The 20179-nt window shown below is 38.2% G+C and overlaps 1 protein-coding gene across 8 annotated transcripts in view; it reads right to left on the reverse strand.

The window, feature by feature from the left end:
- The window catches only part of RGS7 (regulator of G protein signaling 7), a 263608-nt gene that overhangs the window by 65612 nt on the left and 177817 nt on the right, over window positions 1-20179 (reverse strand). For 6 of the 8 annotated variants that reach the window (XM_074144276.1, XM_074144277.1, XM_074144280.1 and 3 more), the window contains one exon: window positions 7780-7831. The exons of the other annotated variants lie outside the window; for them this stretch is intronic. In XM_074144276.1, coding sequence (XP_074000377.1) covers window positions 7780-7831 — 52 coding nt within the window. The remainder of the gene's footprint in view (window positions 1-7779; window positions 7832-20179) is intronic. 8 annotated transcript variants of the gene reach the window in all.

A 20179-nucleotide genomic window follows, 5' to 3' on the forward strand; every position in this document is an offset into this window, starting at 1 on the left:
TAGGTTTAGAAGGGTAGAGGACTTTCTTGCATAAACCAGGGGCAAGAAAGAAACCAAATTTCTAACTACCAGAGAGCTCAAGAATTAGAAAAAGGCAAATTAATCTTCAACATAGAAAAGTCTCTAGATGACATTGGCCTGGGAAAGTCCTGCAGGTTGACAAAAAGAGGAATTGAAGAGAGGTCATGCAAACTACGTAAACTACGGGATCAGATAAAGAGTTACCTAACTGACAAATCTAATTTAAAATTGCATCCATTGAATTATTTCATACTTCTTGATGTTATCATAATGCTTTCAATTTGCATTCAAGAATTTAACACTCTTCTTTGGCACACACACACAAAAGCTTTCTACCTCAAGGTTCTCAGATTGAAGGGGGACTCAAATGCACTTGTTAAAAGGCTTCTAAGAAGAGGAGGTGCAACAAATCCAAATACACTGATTTTGCACAGAAGCCTCTTGGGCCATGTGCAATCTTACGAACTGGAAAAATCACCTACAGGGGTGGCATCAGATGGTGGCCATTACTTGACAAAGAGGGCAATTACTCAGTGCCCACCTGGCAAATGTCTATCTGTGGCAAGAGAGTGCATGACTACAGAAAAAAATATTTGTTGTCCCTGCTCCCTTCATGACCTGAAAGCTCTAATTTCCATATTGATAATGAAACAGACAAACCTATTTAGTTTACTCAACACAGTAATTTGAAAGCAATTCTGAAAATTATGAGTTATGTTTATAAATCTCAGAACCTATTCTATATTTTATCTCTGTTCATAGGGGACCTAGATGCAGATTATCAATACTTTTAAAATAATGCTCTGCAGAAAACACGTGCTTGGTTCAGTTACCTTTTCATATGTGTGCATACAAATGCATTTGCCAAACACATTTTCCATGTTCCACACTCTATTGAAATAAATTACATATTCATGGAAAGAAAATATTCAGGCAAGAACAAAACTCTGAAGTGGTGAGATGATTGGAAAGTATTTCTGGGAAATGCCTCCTGCTTACAGAACTCTCACGACGGTGGTTTGTCAATGTCAGAATTAGCAAGGATCAGAACAAAATTCAGGACATACTTGTTGAAGCGAGACTTTCACTTCATCATTTATATGACAGAGATAGCTCCTAATGAGTGAATTATGTAGCTCTGCAGAGAAATATAATGGGATATGAATTCAGAGTGGGAAAAAGTCTTGCAGGTCACCTCTTCCATCTTTCTGCTAATGCAGGTCTCTTTCCAAAATCTCAATTGATTCAGTTCTGCCCAGATTAAATTTTATGCATAGCAAGGACTGGCCTCAACCACATTTTCTGGAGGGACTATCCTCCTTGATGTACTGTTCTCCTCGCTTAGTCCTGCCACCAAGATCTTACTCAATATATTCTGTATATGTAGTTTCTCAAAGCGAAGTCACCACAACTTAAGGAGCTAAGACAACAGTCTTAGCAACATTACTTGAGTCTGGTGGAAAGAGTTTGTTTCTCACTACACCTAAAAATCCCACAAATTTTGAAACACTTTGAGACAGGTCCTTAAAGGAGGGATCTCTATTAAAGACCTAAGAGGATTGCTTGTAGGAGTCATTGCTGACGTACTCTGTCTGACATTAACTGCTGGAAAAATGGGAACTGGGCATCAAGATTCAAGAATCTTGAATGCCAAAGCTCCCCAGAAAGTATTTACACTATATTGGTAAATTTCTCCTCATTCTTACAGCATAAATTTTAGCAAATTTTTATTCATATCTGACAATTTACACTGAAGAAAATGCTACTCTGCTACCAGTTTTGCCCCAAGCTACTGATTCATATTTAGGGATTGATTTCCAGAGATGCTGAGCACATGCAGTTTTCCAGCAGAGTTCGAGTAAGCAATAGGGCTTAATATTTCTCAAACATAAATTGCTTACTCATAAGCTGTTGCCAAGGGAATCCTGCCTGAGCATTTGGGAAAAGAAAGTATATAATGCACCCTCTGTACAGTTCTTCTTCTAGCCAGTTACTCCATGGAAAAGGGTGCAGCAAGATGTATGAGAGAGAATAAGAGAGAAAATTCCTGAAAAAATCAAATTTTCATAAAGGGATTTGAGGCTAGGTACGTAAAATTAGTAGGCAATAAACCCTAGAGATAAAATTACATTAAAATTTTCAATACGTGAAAAACATGATACATGACTGCAATTAGTTTTTGTGCACTTTGCATTCTTTAGCACCAGGGTCCTGCACATGGGTCGGGGCAATACCAATACAGGCTGGGGGATGAAGGAATTGGAAGTAGCCCTGCCAAGAAGAACTTGGGGGTACTGGTGGATGAAAAGTTGGACATGAGCTGGCAATGTGCACTCGCAGCCCAGAAGGCCAACTGTATCCTGGTCTGCATCAAAAGAAGCATAGCCAGCAGGTTGAAGGAGGTGATTCTGCTCTTCTGCTCCATTCTGGTAAGACCCCACCTGGAGTACTGTGTCCAGCTCTGGAGCCCTCAACACAGGAAAGACATGGACCTGTTGGAGTGGGTCCAGAGGAGGGCCACAAAAAAAGATCAGAGGGATGGAGCACCTCTCCTATGAGGAAAGGCTAAGAGAGTTGGGGTTGTTCAGCCTAGCTTCAGGGAGACCTTACTGCAGCCTTTCAGTACTTAAAGGGGGCTTATAAGAAAGATGGGGACAAACTTTTTAGCAAGGCCTGTTGTGTTAGGACAAGGGGTAATAGTTTTAAACTAAAAAAGAGTAGATTTATACTAGATATAAGTAAGAAATATTTTACAATGAGGGTGGTAAAACACTGGAACAGGTTGCCCAGAGAGGTGGTAGATGCCCCATCCCTGGAAACATTCAAGGTCAAGTTGGATGGGGCTCTGAGCAGCATGATCTAGTTGAAGATGTCCTTGCTCATTGCAAAGGGATTAGACTAAGTGACCTTTAAAGGTCCCTTCCAACCCAACCTATTCTGTGACTCTATGATTCTATGACTGCAAGATTGGCAGAGGAGAGGCAGATGAGCCAGGTGCCATGGCTCAGAACAGAGCAGCAGAGGCTGAACACAGAGAGGTCTCTGTCAGTTTACTCTTAAGTAAACCTTTCTTATCAGAAGGTATCAATAGGAAAGAAGCTTTGTACGGATGGACTTGTTAGCTGATTATCAAGGAAATTTAAAAAGGACAGGCTTTTGCTTTCATAAAAATGCTGGAGAACAACAGCTACGAGACAACTTTCACATAGCAAAAGTAAATGGTTTCCTTACTTTACTGTAACTCAAACTGGATAACAGTCAAGAATTTTAATAGAACTGCCACAGAAGTTTACAGGCAGCACTTATCCAGACAGGGAGCTTACACTTTTAAAGGGAGCAGTTAATTAAGGCGCTTTTTTCCTGTAAATGCTCTAATTTCCTAGAAGACTGCCTTTAAAGCACATGACTTTACCTGGAAGGCTACTGAAAATATGTACATTTACAAAACTTGTCCTTCTTCACAGCACCGGAATTCAAGAATTTGCTTTGAATAAATAGAAAAATAGTCTCATTTAGCATCATTTACAGATCACATTGTCATGTGCCCTTAAACTCATATTGCATTATTAGTTATTTACTGTGTTCTCCATAACCTACCAGATTCTGCAATCCTCCTCCATTTTTAACTCATTTGGGAGAAATACACACACATAAAATTACAAGGCTGAAACAGCATCTATATAAATACAGCTCACTTTTGTCTTCTAATATTAGACCAAACCTCCTTAACACTAAAAGTGACTGTGGCACTTTCAAAATTTTATTCTGTCTCTCGTTTGAACATATCTTTTAATGTGCTGTTAACTGTAAGAAAAGGTCTGTATGTCACATACACTTTTGAGTCCAAACATCAGCAGAAGTGCACTAGAGAAAATGAGTAAAATTTACTAATTCTTCTTCATGTCTTATACATCTGAAATCCTTACAAGCTTCTTACATTGTCACAACTATGTTCATTTGTTTGCTTAGGTTTAGGCTTGACGTTTTCAAACACAAAAATAATTGCTATTTTGTTGTGAATGGAATTTTCCCCTAACGTTTTGTATTTCTTATTTATCTCATTCAAACAAGAGAGCAGTAAGGAACTGAATTCCTCAAATTTGCAACTGCTGTGAGTCACGACCTTCAAGAGAACCTGACAAGTGCTGTGAGAACTGAGGCCAAATGCATATGGAATAACAATTTCATATGTGGCATTATATTTCCCCTTTCTGAGACGCAATGGACTTAACAAGACTCCATATTTAATTAATTCCTAATGACATGAACTGGTTTTAATCTCCCAGAAAAAAAACCTGTCAGTTAATTGCACCTGTAAGAAAAGAGAACATGATTACAGGTAGGTTGCATGCTCTGCCATTATCTGCATTCATTTCCAGAGCTAGTTTTCTGAACTGAGATTCAATTCTATTTCTCACAAAACCAAAATGTAATTCAGGAAAATGACTTATCACACAGGAACTGCAAATTGATTTGACCTACACTGGCCTTAAAAAATATTATTATTGTTATTAATGTGCATACTTCTTTTCATTAATAAAATATCACTGAAACCAATAGGATTCTGCACAGAACAACACGTCCCGCATGGGCGGACTCCAAGGCATACAGCATTAAAACGGGTATCTTCAACAGATGGAACCGAAGAACCTGCCTTTTTAAAAATTATTTGTAATTTAAGCCATCTCTCTTGACATCTCTTATAGTATGATTTTCAAGAAAAAGATTTTCAGCACTTTGTGAAAATTAACAGTTTCCTAGTAACCTCAGAATGATCAGATAAGTCAATATTTTGATAGTTACAATCAAAACCAAAGGCTACATGATTCCACTTTGACATACAATAAATTAATCCAAGCCCTCTTTTTGACACCAGGACATAGTGCTGCACTATAACTTTATTATGAGAATAGGTCTGCTGTTTCTTGCATTTGGGAAGATTCTCTTTTCATGTCTTTTTTCTTCACATTTTCTTCAGATAAATCTTTTTAAATGAAAATATTTGATATTACAAGCTCATGTGGAACAAGAAATGATATTTTAGAGAAGATTTTAATATATTATACAAAGATGTAAAGACTATTTCTTTCTTAGCTCTGGTAATAAACTAACACATGCAGTATCTCAATCTCATTTAATTTCTACTTTAAGATTAATCATTTTCCTGCCAGTATGCTACATTCTGGGCAGTAGCCCAGCTATGGGCGAGTGATGGTAATTGGTTGAGAGTAATTTTTAAATTAAAATAAAATTGTAGTGTGTTTTCAAAGACTTGTAAAATTAGGTCAATGCCAAAGAAAGTGGTTTGCTTTGTTAATAACTGATAAAGGAATATTAGAGAGAAAGCCTACTTCTTGCTGCCTTGAGAGACTCCTAATGCATGCCTGCCACAGTCATTAGTTTTAGGAAGTGCAGTTTTAAGTTTGTTCAGGGCAAGTCCATGAAAAATGAAGCTCTACACAGCACCATAATACATGACAAGTAAAAAATGTATTTGCATATCTGTAATAACATAAATTCTATTAATTATATTTTCCAGGAAGTAACAGAATTACTGTGAAAATCTGCAGAACCTCTTTGGAGTATATTTGAGGTGGAATTTATCCTTTAATATCCTCAAATTGTTTCAATCTTACTTCAGATTTATTTTGGATTATTGACTATTATCTGTTCGATTTTTCTGTATTCCTCTGATGACTACTGTTTACTACCGTTATGTGATCCTATTTGCAAGCAGCTGTATTCAGTTTTCCCCTTATCTGCCCTCTCTTTATATTCATAGAAAGGTATTGGAAAAAAATCCTAACGCCACAAGGCAAATGATAATTTCTGGGACTGGGAAGATGCTAATCTAACAAGAACCCTATTGAAAAGTTTTCTGAAAAATTAATTTTCTTCTGAATTCTGTAGCATTAGCCAATTCTGGCAACGCACAGCTGCCTTAGGTAGATCTAGTGCAATGCTCTGAGTCTGTTGCATGGGGGATCTGTGGGCAATTTTCTTACAGGCTTGCACCTTTGGCTCATGATTAGAAGGAGCAATGAGATAGCAAGGTTGTGGCTTTCCCTTCCTTCACCCTTCTGCAACAGAAGAGCTTAAATTCACCAGCTGGAACATCTTTTACAGGTCTTATATTTAAATCTCAAAAGCTCTCACATGAGTATGTTTACTGTTCAACAAAAACACCTCCGTACATCATGAAGAAACATATCCCAAATTTAATTCTGTATTACTGGCATGCAAAAACTGGACAGATTATATAAGATTTATATTTACTGACTAAGGTATGTAATTCATTGCCCAATCCAGTGATCAGCTGTGACTAGAAAGTTAGTGTCTCCTAATGTAGAATAAAGGATATTAATAGAAACTTTCTCAGCCTGATCTCAAGTTCAGACCTGCTAAGCATATATTTATTTATGAAAATTTCCCTGGTAATGTAATACACATTACAGCTGAACAACTCAATGTCTCTCCAAACCATAGTAAATTACTTTCTGATCTTTAACATATTAAGACACTATACTGAAGTGCCCCTCTGAGAAAAGCAAATAACACTTTCAAGGAAAGGAAAAAAACATTCTAATAATTGGTAAATCAAGCATTTCTCCTTCAATGACTGATTTCCTCATATGGAGTGGCTAATCACTCAAGTTTGGTATAAATTACTCCTTTGTAGCTTTACACAACTATTTGCTGGACATTGTCAAATGTCAACATTTTAAAGAAAGATGAATATTTTTCTCCTGTAGGATGAGGAAATTGTCACCATTTTCAGACTCTACCTTGAAGGTACTCAGCTCTGCTGAGGGTCTCAGGTTGAAATTGTTTTATTTATCAATGCATTTGAAATTAAACTGTCCCCACTGTGGAAAGGAAGGAAGCGTCTATTGGACATATTCATCCCTGTGGCCTTCAGCTCCCAAGAGTTTTAATCCATATTACAAGTGAACACACATCTACATTTCTGAAAAGCTGTAAATAGAGACTTTCAAAGTTTGAGTGTTTGAAAAGATAAGGCAGCATGTACAAGTTTTGCTACCTAAATAAGTGACCTGGTCTTCAGACGAGCTGAGTACTTAGAGTCCGGATTAGAATGAACAAAAGACTAGTCAGAGATAATACATTTTCTTTAAAAATAAGGTCACTATTTGGTGTACAGAGGCACCGAATTTTGGTTATAATTTTATAAGGTTTTTTGTAATACTTTACTACCTATTATCTTCAGATTTTCCTGTCTCAGCACATATCAGTTATTGCAATATGTAATTTATGAATAAAGCCCTAAGAAAAAGGTAAATAAGATATTTTCTAATATAGTTCATATTAAGTTTCCATAATAAATAATTTTCCACATCGTGTATATCAGAAATAAGAGATCTAAACTAGCCACACCTTTGGGTCTGAATCTGAGAATAACTATTGCACAACCATCAATAAAGTGTCCTCTGCTTCGCTGAGACTTTGTCACTGTAAATAATCACACTTCCTGGAGCAAACAGAATAATTAAATCGCAAGGTAGGTTTTGATGAGTTTTGAGGCTTTTTTTTTTCTATGATCAGCTCCAAATCTGACTTTAATAAACTTTGAAAAGGTAACAACACTTTCATTTCAATATCAGCAATTCTTGCACAGGAATTACAAGACATATAATGATGTTTTTAACAGTGGGATGATTAAACAAGTCAGACTGCAATGACGTGTTCATTCATATAATACATAATTCGTGAAAGAAAAGGAAAGATTTCTACACTGACCATAGTCTGTGTTTTCCGGCTCCCAACAATTTGATGGCCAAAAATAGGGTGTCTATAGACAAAACAAAAAAAGTAGGGAACTCAAGTTAGACAATGCAAGCATTATACAGTCCTTGGATTGATACTGGTTTTCAGAGTCAATTCACATTTTGGTAGATATTGTTAACTTGACAATTTTGAAATAGGCATCAAACCAGAAAATTGCTTTTGTGTGCTTGTTTATTGCACTAGTGTCAGAATAGCATTGAAAAAGAAGAACAAAGTCTTCTTTTTATGCTTAAAGTTAAGGAAACAAAACCCACAAGGTCAGGTAATGAGGTTGTCTTTTTCATCTTCCCTAGCAGCATACCTCTCACACGTCCTGAAGAATCAGTTTTAGAAGGTGAAAAGAGAGAAAATACTTTGGGGTGCATTCAGTTCTTGATTCTGGAGAGTGACTAGTATATTTCACTAGTATATAATTCATTAGTATATATATTAATATTCAATACTCTTGTCCTAGGAGTTATTTATTTTAAAATGTCACTAAACACAACCTGTTTTCACAAAGTTATTGAAGCTCTTTTCATTTGTGGAAATCTATTTATTTTCTAATAATTTACCAATTGTAATTTAAAATGTGATTTTTTTAATGGAAAGGCAATAAATGTATCAATAACTAGTTCAATACTATCCTTATTAAAACTGTGCTGAGTGTATTGTTAAAATAATTCACTTCTGCCAAATAAAGAATATAAGACCATATAGGCATTTTTCATACAAATAATTTCTAAAATGGTAATTTTTTGTTAAAATGCAAATTATTATAGTATTTTATATGTAACACATTCATATAGATATACATACACACATATACAGAGAATTATATATTATTTGAATATATATTGAGTTGAATCCATCTCACTAAATATGTGGACTGGTCTGAGTGGTATTTCAAAACACAGGTGCTTCCTTAGGAAAACCTTCTGCTCTACTCCCTGTTTCTTATTGGTTTTTCTCAAAGATCTTCCAGCTGCAAAAATGGAAACCTCTCTTGCTGCCCACTTCCCTCAAAATTGTTTTAATGTTAATCTGGAAATCAACAGGGTTGAAGGGTGACAGATTCACACCTACTGTCAGGTTAAATATTTATTGTGAAAAATCTCTGTATTATAAGAATGATCCATCAACTTTAATAGGAGTAATTTAGAACATGTTATTTATCAAGCAACAGCAATGAGTTAAAGATTAAAAAAGAAACTATCACAGGCTAACTTTAAAGGCTGAGACGAGTTTCTTGGAAGCTGTTTTGTGCTCTGTAACGGAGCAGCAGTAAGTCATTCTCCTATCAACTATTCCTTCACAGTGCCACTGAAATCAGTGACCAGTATAAGCACAAATGAAAAGAAGAGGAACCCCTAAACAATGAATGGCAGCACCCAGTGAATCCTGGAGAAGCAAAAAGCTATAAAAGTAATTCAACAACATCAATCATATAAAGCATAGAGTCACTATCATTTAAATATACAGTTTTCAAACCTGGGGAGGGTGAACAGTACTTCCTCAGAGGCATGAAGTGTGTCTCAGGAAAGGCCCAAGAAGAAAAGCACAACTACATCATTTTCCTGCTAACAGAAACCGTAATCTCTATTTAGGGCTTCAAGCTGAAGTTCTGGAAAAAGGATGCAGTGAGGGTTACTAAATACATAGAAACCATGTCTGCCCAGGCAGCTCCTGAGCTGAAACTGGCTGGGGTTCAGATTTTGTTTAGGGGGGAGTAGCAGTTAAGTCTGCTCATTTTCAGCCAGTCCCATGAGGTTTTGAGAAAATCCCAAAACTGCTCTTGGAATTCATTTCACACCAGGCTATGAGGAAATATTATATATTCATGACTATATATTTATGATGTAAGAAGACTCTGCTGTTTCATACATAAATTAAAAGCTACCCCTGGCCAGCAAGAACACTGCAAGAAATAGTTCTGAGAGGCTCTCAGAGATATTATATCAATCAAGGATATATCTGATATTACTATTTTCAGTATTTAGTTAAAATAACACATTAAACTTTTATTGGGACTTGCACTTTGGTGGTAGAGGGAGTGTGGGTGCTAAAGAGAATATGGGAAAGGGGGTAGGATCTTCAATATTGTGAAATGTCACCTCTACTCACTAGGAGGCAGAGGTGGCCAAGGCTTTTCTGAAGGATGAAAAGGTGCATCCCAATGGCAGGATCTGCTTCTAACACAGGGACTCAGTTCAGACCAATGCTGAGAAGTGTGAAAATGCACGGATGACACTTTTTCCTTTCTGAATCTGGATGAAACTTTCGAGGAAACATATAAAATAGATTTTGTTCCATTAGAGAATACCTGACCAAAACTTTGCAGGTGTGTAGTACTTGGAGTGAAAGTGACTGCAGGATGAGACTGGTGATCTGCAAAGACGAGCACAGCAGTATGAGGGCCAGCAGGGTCAGAGAACAGGCAGAGGAGGTCTCTCAGGAAAGTAAACCAAGTGACAGAGAAGGAAGGGAAATGGCAGTTATTGAAAGAGACCATACAAAATGTCCAAGTACCTTTAGAGAGTGTAGTGACAAGCCAGTGTAACCACACTGCAAATCTCCAATCAATTAAACATGAAAAAGAGATCATGGGAAAAGCACAAATTAACATGTATGCTACTAAGGATTAGTCTAAGCCTCCCTGCACCACCATCCCTCTGGAGATAAAAGCAGAAAAGTTGAAACAGAACATGAGATTTAATTAGCAAAGCACATGATAAATCATAATAACAGGTTTCAATAATGTGTTATAAGGTAAGCCAAAAAGAAATGCCAGTTAAAGGCAAACATTTTGATACGAGAAAAGGGTTCAAATAACAGTTAGTACATTTAAGTACAGAAGATTATTAACGCCTTCCTTGTTTCAGTGTCCAGAAGGAGGGATACTGCGGTCAGATGAAGGTCTTTCTGCCCAGGGAATGACACACAGGATTGAGCTCTCCTTGCTGATGCTCTGAGCTGGGCAAGCATGAGCTGCCTCTGACCTGGAAGCCATGACCCTGCCTGCACGGTGCTTGGATGCATTTAATGGGACCTGCTGAGAAGCACAGCTCATCAGCTCAAGCGCTGCAACGTGGCCAGAGCTGGCCTCCAGCCAGCTGGCTCCCAGTGGGAGCAAAGTTCAAGTCTGCGTGCAATCAACTCTGCGAACATGCCCAAAATTAATTTTGACATGAAGATAAGACTAGAGGGCAAAGTACAGGGAAAAACAAGCAAACAAGCAAACAAAAAAAAAAACCCAGGAAGATAAATATTTATATGAGGTCAGACAGTTCAGGTTAGAGGCCTGATGAAATTCAGCCCAGAATGCTTAAGGAATTACTGTGTCTTCATGTGGGTAAACTGTGTTCATTTGTAGAAAACAAAGAAGCCTCACCAAACTAAAGAATGACTTCTGGTTCCCCAGCACTGTGAGTTTTATGCATGTGTAAATATTATGATGAAATTTTTGCTCTGGTACTTCTCTTTCTCCTCTAACTCTCTATAGTATCTAGTATTTAACTGGCAACGGTTATCAAAAGTATTGGATTGTCTGCATGATGTCTAAAGAGGTGTAAGTTACCTGAAAAGCAAGTTATACATGGAAAAAATATTCATTCAAGTAACCTTTGAAACATGGGCAGTAATTAAAAAAAAAAATCACATAGGGCAGCAGAGCCACAGAGAACTACCACAAGGGAAGACCTACCTTGTTCAGAAAAGGGGAAAAGCTGAAATCTTCTGTATTCTAATCTTTCTGGATCTAGTGTCTAGATTGAACAATTGTGATATGCTATCCATTTCTGAATCTTTAAAAGTTAAATCTTATTAAATTTTGGTTTTTTAGAAAAACATATTAGGAAACTAACAGTGTAAAGCCCTTACTAGATGAGAAATAAACAGTAGATTTGGCCAAGGCAAAGTCCTACATTACTTTCTTACCAGCAAGTAAAGAATTACAGTATCACCATACGATATGTGCTCAAAAGCTGATAAAGTTGTATTCAAAGAGTAGACAACTATTGAACTATTGATCAATTTCAAAGCAGGAAATGGCACTGGTGGGTGCAGAGACAAGGAAAATTCTCCTAAAACCAGGCACAAAAAATAGTGGTAAGGGACAGAAAGAAAGTCCAAAAAGTCAAGAAGAATCTTTAAAAAAACCTAGACACTGAAAATGAAACATGATAAGAAAATCAGTTTCTGATTAAAGGATTTTTGCAATGCTGTGATTGTATGGAAAAAATTCCATCAACAATAAGCTTGTGTGTAGTTAAAATGACTGATGTTTTCCCAAATGTGCATTCCACATTTTCTTGCCTAATTGCTTGGTACTAACAGTCATAAAGTTCTGGTCTTAATCTACCTCACCATGTGTTATGCACACTGGATAAACTGGAATGCCCCTTAATAAATCGTAGCAATAAAAGTAAATCTCAAGCAACATCACTCCTGGCTGACAAAAGACCCAGGGAGAAACCTTATCACAAGGCTCCCTCAATAATACAATTTAGTTACTAGAAAGATGCATTAACATTTTGGGAAAATGTGTATCAAGGCCCTCGATTCAGGCTGGCCACTGAATGCACCTTGCCTGTCTCCAATCTTCAGGGCCATGCTCTGAATGCAGCCCCACCACCCCCAGCTGCAGTCCTCCTCAGCCCAAGCTCCTCACAGGCTCCTACCTGCTTAGAGATTTACTCTCCCAACCTCTGCAGTCAGAAAAGTTAACATCGAGCTTGCACAAGGTCCCACACAGAAATCTTTGGAATCTTTGACTCCAAAAACCTGATTTTCCTACAAATGGAGTCTGAAGTTTACTTTGTCCCTTAGATGTTACAGACCTCAAGTAGTTTAATCACATAACACATGACTGTAATGTATGCGCTGAGTTTACAACTTTATGCACAGTCCAGATTTTTAACAACCCCTTAGAGGAATTTGCTAGAAAGATTATCCATGAAGACTGAAGGAAGATGGTTTGCCTTGTTCAACAAGGAAAGATTAGGAAGTAAGAAGAATCCAACAAGAAGATCCCTAGTCCCAGGGAATAAGGTCAGGAATAAGAACAGGAAGTGCGTGCAAAGGAGAAAGGTGCCTGCTCTCATCTGATCTATTAAAAACATCACACAGCAATGCAAGGAGGCTCTGCCCACATAAATGACCTTCTCTGTACCTGGACTACACAAACAAAGCTTGGTTTAACTATTTCTTGCAACTCACATATCCTAAGTACATTGCAGAAGAATTGTAACATCCTGCACAATATCATTTAATCCTATAACACAAACATTATAGAACCTATGTGCTTTTGTTTCATGATCTGGAAACCACACATAAGTGAAGATTTTCCCCAGGAGAGTTATGGATGTGGTATAACATGTTGTACCTCAATACTACCATTTTCAAAGAAAAGATTATGAAATATCAAGGTTTTTTTTGTGAAATGTATAAAACCTGAATGAATTACCATACTTAAGAATTTTACTTTTCCTCAGAAGGAAATGTGAAGCATTTCACCATGGACAAGTATTAAACAGGGAACATTTGTCATTTTGCCATTGCATCCCACTTATAGCCGGAAGGAAGGTGGGTGGTAGAACAGTTTGGGGAAAGTCAAGTACTGTTTATCAGCCCAGTCAGAAATAATGCTGCCAGATTTTATCAGTACGCTTTTAAGGCACTTTGTTTAATTGTGTCTGTAATTTGAATAAACAGTCAGTACAAGTCAGCAGCTAGAGAAATAAGGCTTACCTAGCACATCACATGTGATCGTAGAACCATTTAAGCATTCAGAACAAAACAGGCTGTTACAAGAATCTTTATGCCATTGACGGAAAACACATACAAATGCATACTGTTTCTCTCGCACTGTTCACTAATATCATTAGGTAAACCTAATCACAGAAATCCATAATCCTTTTGTTAATAAAGTCATATGAAACAAAATCCTGTAATATAGCACATAGTCTGCACTTAACAAATTGGCAGCAGCCGCTGCTATGCATCGTGAGCAATCCTGTGATGAAACAAATAGATCTGCTTTGGCCTTACCATAAAATCAATCAATAATAATATCTGAGCTAATGAAACAGCCACTTGTAAAAATCAGTGTTGCCCATCAGCTTTTATAAAAAGTGATTAATTTCTATGCATTAAACCGTATTACTGAGGAGGGAAAACATTAAGCATCTCTCAGCTACCCCTTGTTGATAGTAATAGGAGAAGAATTGTTGTTTCTGAAGCTGCTCTGCTCCATGAAATGTTTTAAAATCTAATTATTGGGATGGGAAAGGAATATTCAAATCACTCATAAACCTTCCTTTGCATGTTACTGCTATTCTTCTCACAGGCAGCAGGGTGTCTTTATAAACAGCAGAAATTAAGTCTTTGCTAAAAAATAGTTATATACCATCTCAAACAGCTTGCATGATGGATGGCAGAATTCACAGGCATTCAGTTTTACATTCACTGCTGTTGACTCACATGATCTCCTGGTAAAAGAAAAGGGTAATATCGCTGGTCTAGCACTGTCAAGCCCATAGAGGAAAGATGCCAGCAATTAGTGCTCCATGGTTAGCTCAGAATTATTAAAAAAGATGTTGAGAAGTTGGAAACAATAAATATTTTGACTCCATGACTCCTCTTTTCTAACCTGGAAAGGGAATGAGCACAGAAAGCATTGGGAGGGAGTGTGTCCGAGTAGGGAGAAAAAAAAGAAAAAAGGGCACTGATATGGCCTTCAGAAAGACACATGGATTTGAAATTATTTTTCCCTCTTTGAAACCCAAAAAGAACTTGTATGTGATGATCCTGAGCTGAAGAGACAATGAATTAGTCCTCCAACCTGCAATTGCCAAAGAAAATCTGCCAAATGCTGGATAAGATAACCTGCTTCTTTTTTATCTGGTTTCCAATAAAATCCTTCCCTGAAAGCATGGTAGATGATGCAGTAGGCTGTGAACAGTGGCTGGAGAGCTGTGATGTTCACTGCCTCAGTATTCAGAATGTCCAGAGGCTGGCCCAGGACTGAGCCAAATGGTAGCTACTTGAGCAGGGCTGACTTAGAGATATGAGGGAAGCAATGTAATTCCACCTGAGACACAAGGATGCAGGACACTTCACACTACACTAGTTTGCAGAAAAGATATTCCAAGATCCTTACAGTGATTGCTATATATTTTTATCCGCAATTTAGGCATGGGGAAACAAGGCCAGAGAGGTCAAATGAGTTTGTCAAGAAAGTGGTAGAACAGGAGAAGACATCACAGGTGAAATCTTCATCTTGCCAAAATCCACGAGTACTGCTATTATCTTCACCAGACTCATGCTCTCACAAGAAACTCTTCCCATTTTCACACTTTTCCTCAGCTATTTATGTCTTCCATCTTAAAAGTTACAAAACATCAGTAGAACCAAAACTTCACCTCTGAAAATTAATTTACATTAAATCACAAATTAATCTCATCAAAAATGGGAGTGTGATTATCACTAGCCTCAAGTATCCTAGGAGTTTGTTTAAAGACAAAAGACATTGGGAAACGTTATTTTTCACCACCAACATTGAGACACTTAGTTTGCACGTGTAACTTGTAGAAGAAATCAACATATCTTTCCCTGGAAGTCTATTATAGAAGTTTAGCAGCTGAGAGGGTGAGTTGGGCCTTCCTCACTCGTTCAGACAAATTATCACTTCTGTGGACACGCACAAAAAGTTTTGCTGAGCAATGTCTGGCCCCAGGAAGTTCTGCCTTCTAAGGTGCACCTCACTTTTCTTATTTGGGCCCCTCATACCTATTTTCTCTCAGGTAGAAGAGGCTATTCAGCTCCTTGTTGGGTTCCAGGCATATTACTATTAAACGGCAATGAAACTGTTCTGGATGGTTCAGGAAGCACCACTATCCCTTAATTTTCTGCTTTGCCTTCTTGAGACTAGTAAGAAATTTCCTCTCTCCGAGAAAGGCAATTAATATTTAGATCCATCCTCTTTGAATTAAATTGTTATCACAGAAGCTAACCTAATTACATCTGAGTAGGTCAAATAATGATCCAGATTGATTTTTTTATTTCTAGGGCCAGTTTATTTTAAAAAGCAGACACAACTACAATTTTACAGCCCTCCTGATGGATAGAGTAATAACTGGAAAAGGATAAATTTTGCCTCTAAAAGGGCATTTGCACAAATGAAACACAATCTTCACTGCTTCTAGCTATTTCTATACAACAGAAGGTTGTTTAAAACAAACTGGAAATAATTTTACTGTCAGGAGGGAATGCATCACTCTGGAAAACAACAAATGAAGTGCATGGAGAACATTACTGTAGCTAGCCTGGTTTTGGTAGGTCAGGTTTTTGTATTGCAGACAGAGATTAATCTGCAGGGATGGCTTCTGAACTTTTTAGTGCTGGCAGGTGCACAGTTTTCGCTTTCTACGAAAATATCCAGAAATTTGTGAATCCTGTCCAATACTAAGGGGGTCCAATTTCCAAAGCACCTGAACAACTATTCTAGTGCAAAATTCACACTTTTACAGTCACACTTTCCTCCTCTTGAGTATGTTGTCTTCATCTTTCAATTTAACAGCTTCAGTAACAGATTTCATATTAGCCTTATTTTAGTGGAGAATGTGGGATTGTAATGACATAAATTCTGCTGATACAACCCTAGTTAACAGCATGACACCACTATGAATTTTTTCTCATGCTATACATTAACAGCTAAAATTCTATTGTTCTAACATTGTTAGCACATGAATAGCAATACAAAAGGTACCACAGAGCAGCAAACAACCAAAATACTGCAGATATATACTGAGCAACACTTGAGAGAATTCTCTTATTTCATATGCATATGTCAAATAGGTGCCAAATCCTTAACTTTTTTAAATCAACTGATACCATTTTACAGCCTAACCCTCACTGAAGCTTCATGTGCAAACATGTAGGGTCTAGACCTCTCTGAGAAAAGCCCATGGCAGGGTAGCTCTCAGTTGTTCACAGTGCAGCTAATTCTAATCTATACTTTCCTTCAGTCGAATTATCATGCTAGCAGAGGTGCTCATTTCCCATGTTTGACATAGCAGCAGACCATGAGCTGTCCAGAATTCAATGACCCAGCACTCCTATAAATAAGTCCTATTCTCTGCAAAATGAAGTTCTCAGGTATTTTGTCTCTCTGGATGCTACTTATGGCAGAGACAAGCCAAGAACCGGAGCCTCAACCACTCCATGATTTCTTTCCACTTCTCACTTACCTCATAACAACACCAGTGCCTTTCCCTCAGCAGTAATCTCCTAATTCTCTGTCTTGCCAGACTGTGCTGTTCATATTTAATTGTATTCACCCAAAGATTTTGGTTTAGAGAAAATACTATGAATGTTTCTCTTTGTTTAAGTGGGTCTATAGAACTCAAGCGAAAATATTGATGAAGGTATTGTACAGCAATTAATCTAATACAATGTTTGAGACTATGATTGGTCTCTAATATATGACAGTTTTCTTCTGCATTTTAAAGACCATGTCGTGGTTTTGGCCAGATGGGCCAATGACAGACAACCGATGCTCTGCCCCACCTCTCGCTCTGGGAAGAGGAAGGAGAGAGATAAAGAGACTGATGAGTTTAGAAGGAACTAAACTACTTTAATGAAATATTAAAATACAAAGAAAACAATTAAATAGATACAATATATACAAGCAGTACCAAGCTCCCAGGATGATGTCACCGGCAGACACTGGGGAAGCCCCAGACTGGACTCAGCAACGGATGGGAACTGGATTCCAGATCCAGAGTCAGGAGCACATGGATCAGAATCAAAGGCGGATGAACAGACAGGGACCTCTTCAGATGCAAGCCATTGAAGAAAGAGGGCTGACCCTTTGATCCCTCAGCTTTTATGCTGAGCATGGGGCAGACGGGATGGAATACCCCTGTTGGTCACTTTTGGGTCACCTGTCCTGTTCACTCCTCATGTCCTGCAGGTGTGACCCCTCTACGCTTTTCTGTTTCCGACCCCCCAATGGGACAAACAACCAAGTTAACTGACCTTGGCTGTTATAGAAATAAGTATAAGCAAGAGCCTCTCTGCATACCATTCCTTGCCATTAACTATAAAGATTGGTCTTATTGTCACTCTTACCACGAACAGTTTTCTGCACAATATGCTGTTAATTTCAGGGAGTTAGAAGAGGATTAGCTAAGAAGTAAAATACTGAACAGAAACTTTGTTCTATTCTACCTCAAACCAGGACAGACCACAATCTCATTTTTACTTTATTCTTCATGGCTTCTTTTTTAAAAAATGTTTAAGACAAAGACAATAGATTTTGTGCTACCACATATTTTTCTGTGAGTATTTAACACAGAACTAACAGAGCAGGATTACCAAACTATGGTATTCATATAATCAATTTCATAGCGATGGTCACATCTTTTCAAAGCAACAAATATCTAGGGAAGATCTTGGAGCAGTTGTTGGTGATACCTACCATGAAGACCACCTAATAGGAAGAGCGATACCGAGTATAACCACCATTGTCAAAGGTGACACATGGCAAGCAAAGTTAATTCCTTCTCTAGAATACATAATCAGATACTGTGCAATCATATTTGTTTTGAGTCATAGGTAGTATTGCTTTCAAACTTTCAAGCTTTCTATGATGCCATAACTGGTTGGCTGGATGAGGGGAGGGCAGCAGATATCATCTACCTTGACTTCAGCAAGGCTTTTGACACTGTCTCCCATAACATCCTCATTGGAAAACTAAGGAAGTGTGGGCTGGATGAGGGGACAGTGAGGTGGATTGAGAACTGGCTATGTGACAGGACCCAAAGGGTAATGGTTAATGGAACAGGCTCAAGCTGGAGGCCTGTAACCAGTGGTGTCCCCCAGGGGTCAATACTTGGTCCAGTCCTGTTCAACATATTCATCAGTGACCTGGACGAGGGGACAGAGTGTATCCTCAGCAAGTTTGCTGATGATACCAAGTTGGGTGGGGTGGCTGACACCCCGGAGGGCCATGCTGCCATCCAGAGAGGCCTGGACAGGCTGGAGAGCTGGGCAAGGAAGAACCTCATGAGGTTCAACAGGGAAAAGTGTAAGGTGCTACACCTGGGCAAGAAGAATGTCAGGCACCAATACAGGTTAGGCGTGGACCTGCTGGAGCCAAGTTCTGAAGAGAAAGATCTGGGAGTCCTGGTAGACAGCAAAATGACAATGAGCAAGCAATGTGCTCTTGTGGCCAGGAAGGCCAACGGAATCCTGGGCTGCATAGGGAAGAGTGTGGCTAGTAGGTCGAGAGAAGTCATTCTCCCCCTCTACTCTGCACTGGTGAGGCCACAACTGGAGTATTGCATCCAGTTCTGGGCTCCCCAATTCAAGAGGGATAGGGAACTACTGGAAAGAGTCCAGCGAAGGGCAACAAAGATGATTAAGGGATTGGAGCATCTCCCTTATGAGGAAAGGCTAAGAGAGCTGGGACTCTTTAGTCTGGAGAAGAGAAGGCTGAGGGGAGACCTTATTAACGCCTACAAGTATCTGAAGGGTGGGTTGAAGGAGGAGGGAGCCAGACTCTTTTCAGTGGTTCCCAGTGACAGGACAAGGGGCAATGGGCACAAGTTGGAACATAGGAGGTTCACTCGAATATGAGGAAGAATTTCTTCACGGTGAGGGTGACAGAGCCCTGGAACAGGCTGCCCAGGGAGGTTGTGGAGTCCCCTTCTTTGGAGATTTTCAAGACCCGCCTGGATGCAGTCCTGAGTAGCATTCTCTAAGCAATCCTGCTTCAGCAGGGGAGTTGGACTAGATGATCTGTATGGTCCCTTCCAACTCTAAAAAAATTCAGTGAAATTCAGTGAAACTTCTAGCCTGCTATTCATTATTAGAATAGCAACACTTCTTGAAATCTACTGTAACAAAATACAATTATGTAAGTATCTGAATAGTATACGTGTAGGTATAGTTATACATATATATATAGCCTTTCGGCTTGTTCTGAAGCATCTGCATGTTTGCTGTATGCAATGGGACTAACAGATCAATGTAGCAATATGTCTGCACTTATTTGAAGAATACACACTACTTCAGTACTACTCTGTTACCAATAAGGAAATCCTCATGCAAGAAAGAATTTAAATATTACCCTCCATTTTTTATCAGATTTCTGCTATAGGCTTAATAAGTAAAATACCTCCCTCTTTCCAAATTAAGACTATGTTAGGAATAAGAGTCAGTAAGATAATTTCATTTCTTTTACTGTATTTCCAAATACTAGATTAATTTATTTAATGAGACATACTTCCACACTTAGCATTATCACAGTTTTCCCAGGGATCAAAATGGCCACTATCATTTTAACACATTACTGACTTAATTTCTAAAT

The sequence above is a fragment of the Numenius arquata genome, chromosome 2 (genome assembly GCF_964106895.1).
Source record: "Numenius arquata chromosome 2, bNumArq3.hap1.1, whole genome shotgun sequence".
NCBI classification, from domain to species: Eukaryota; Metazoa; Chordata; class Aves; order Charadriiformes; family Scolopacidae; genus Numenius; species Numenius arquata.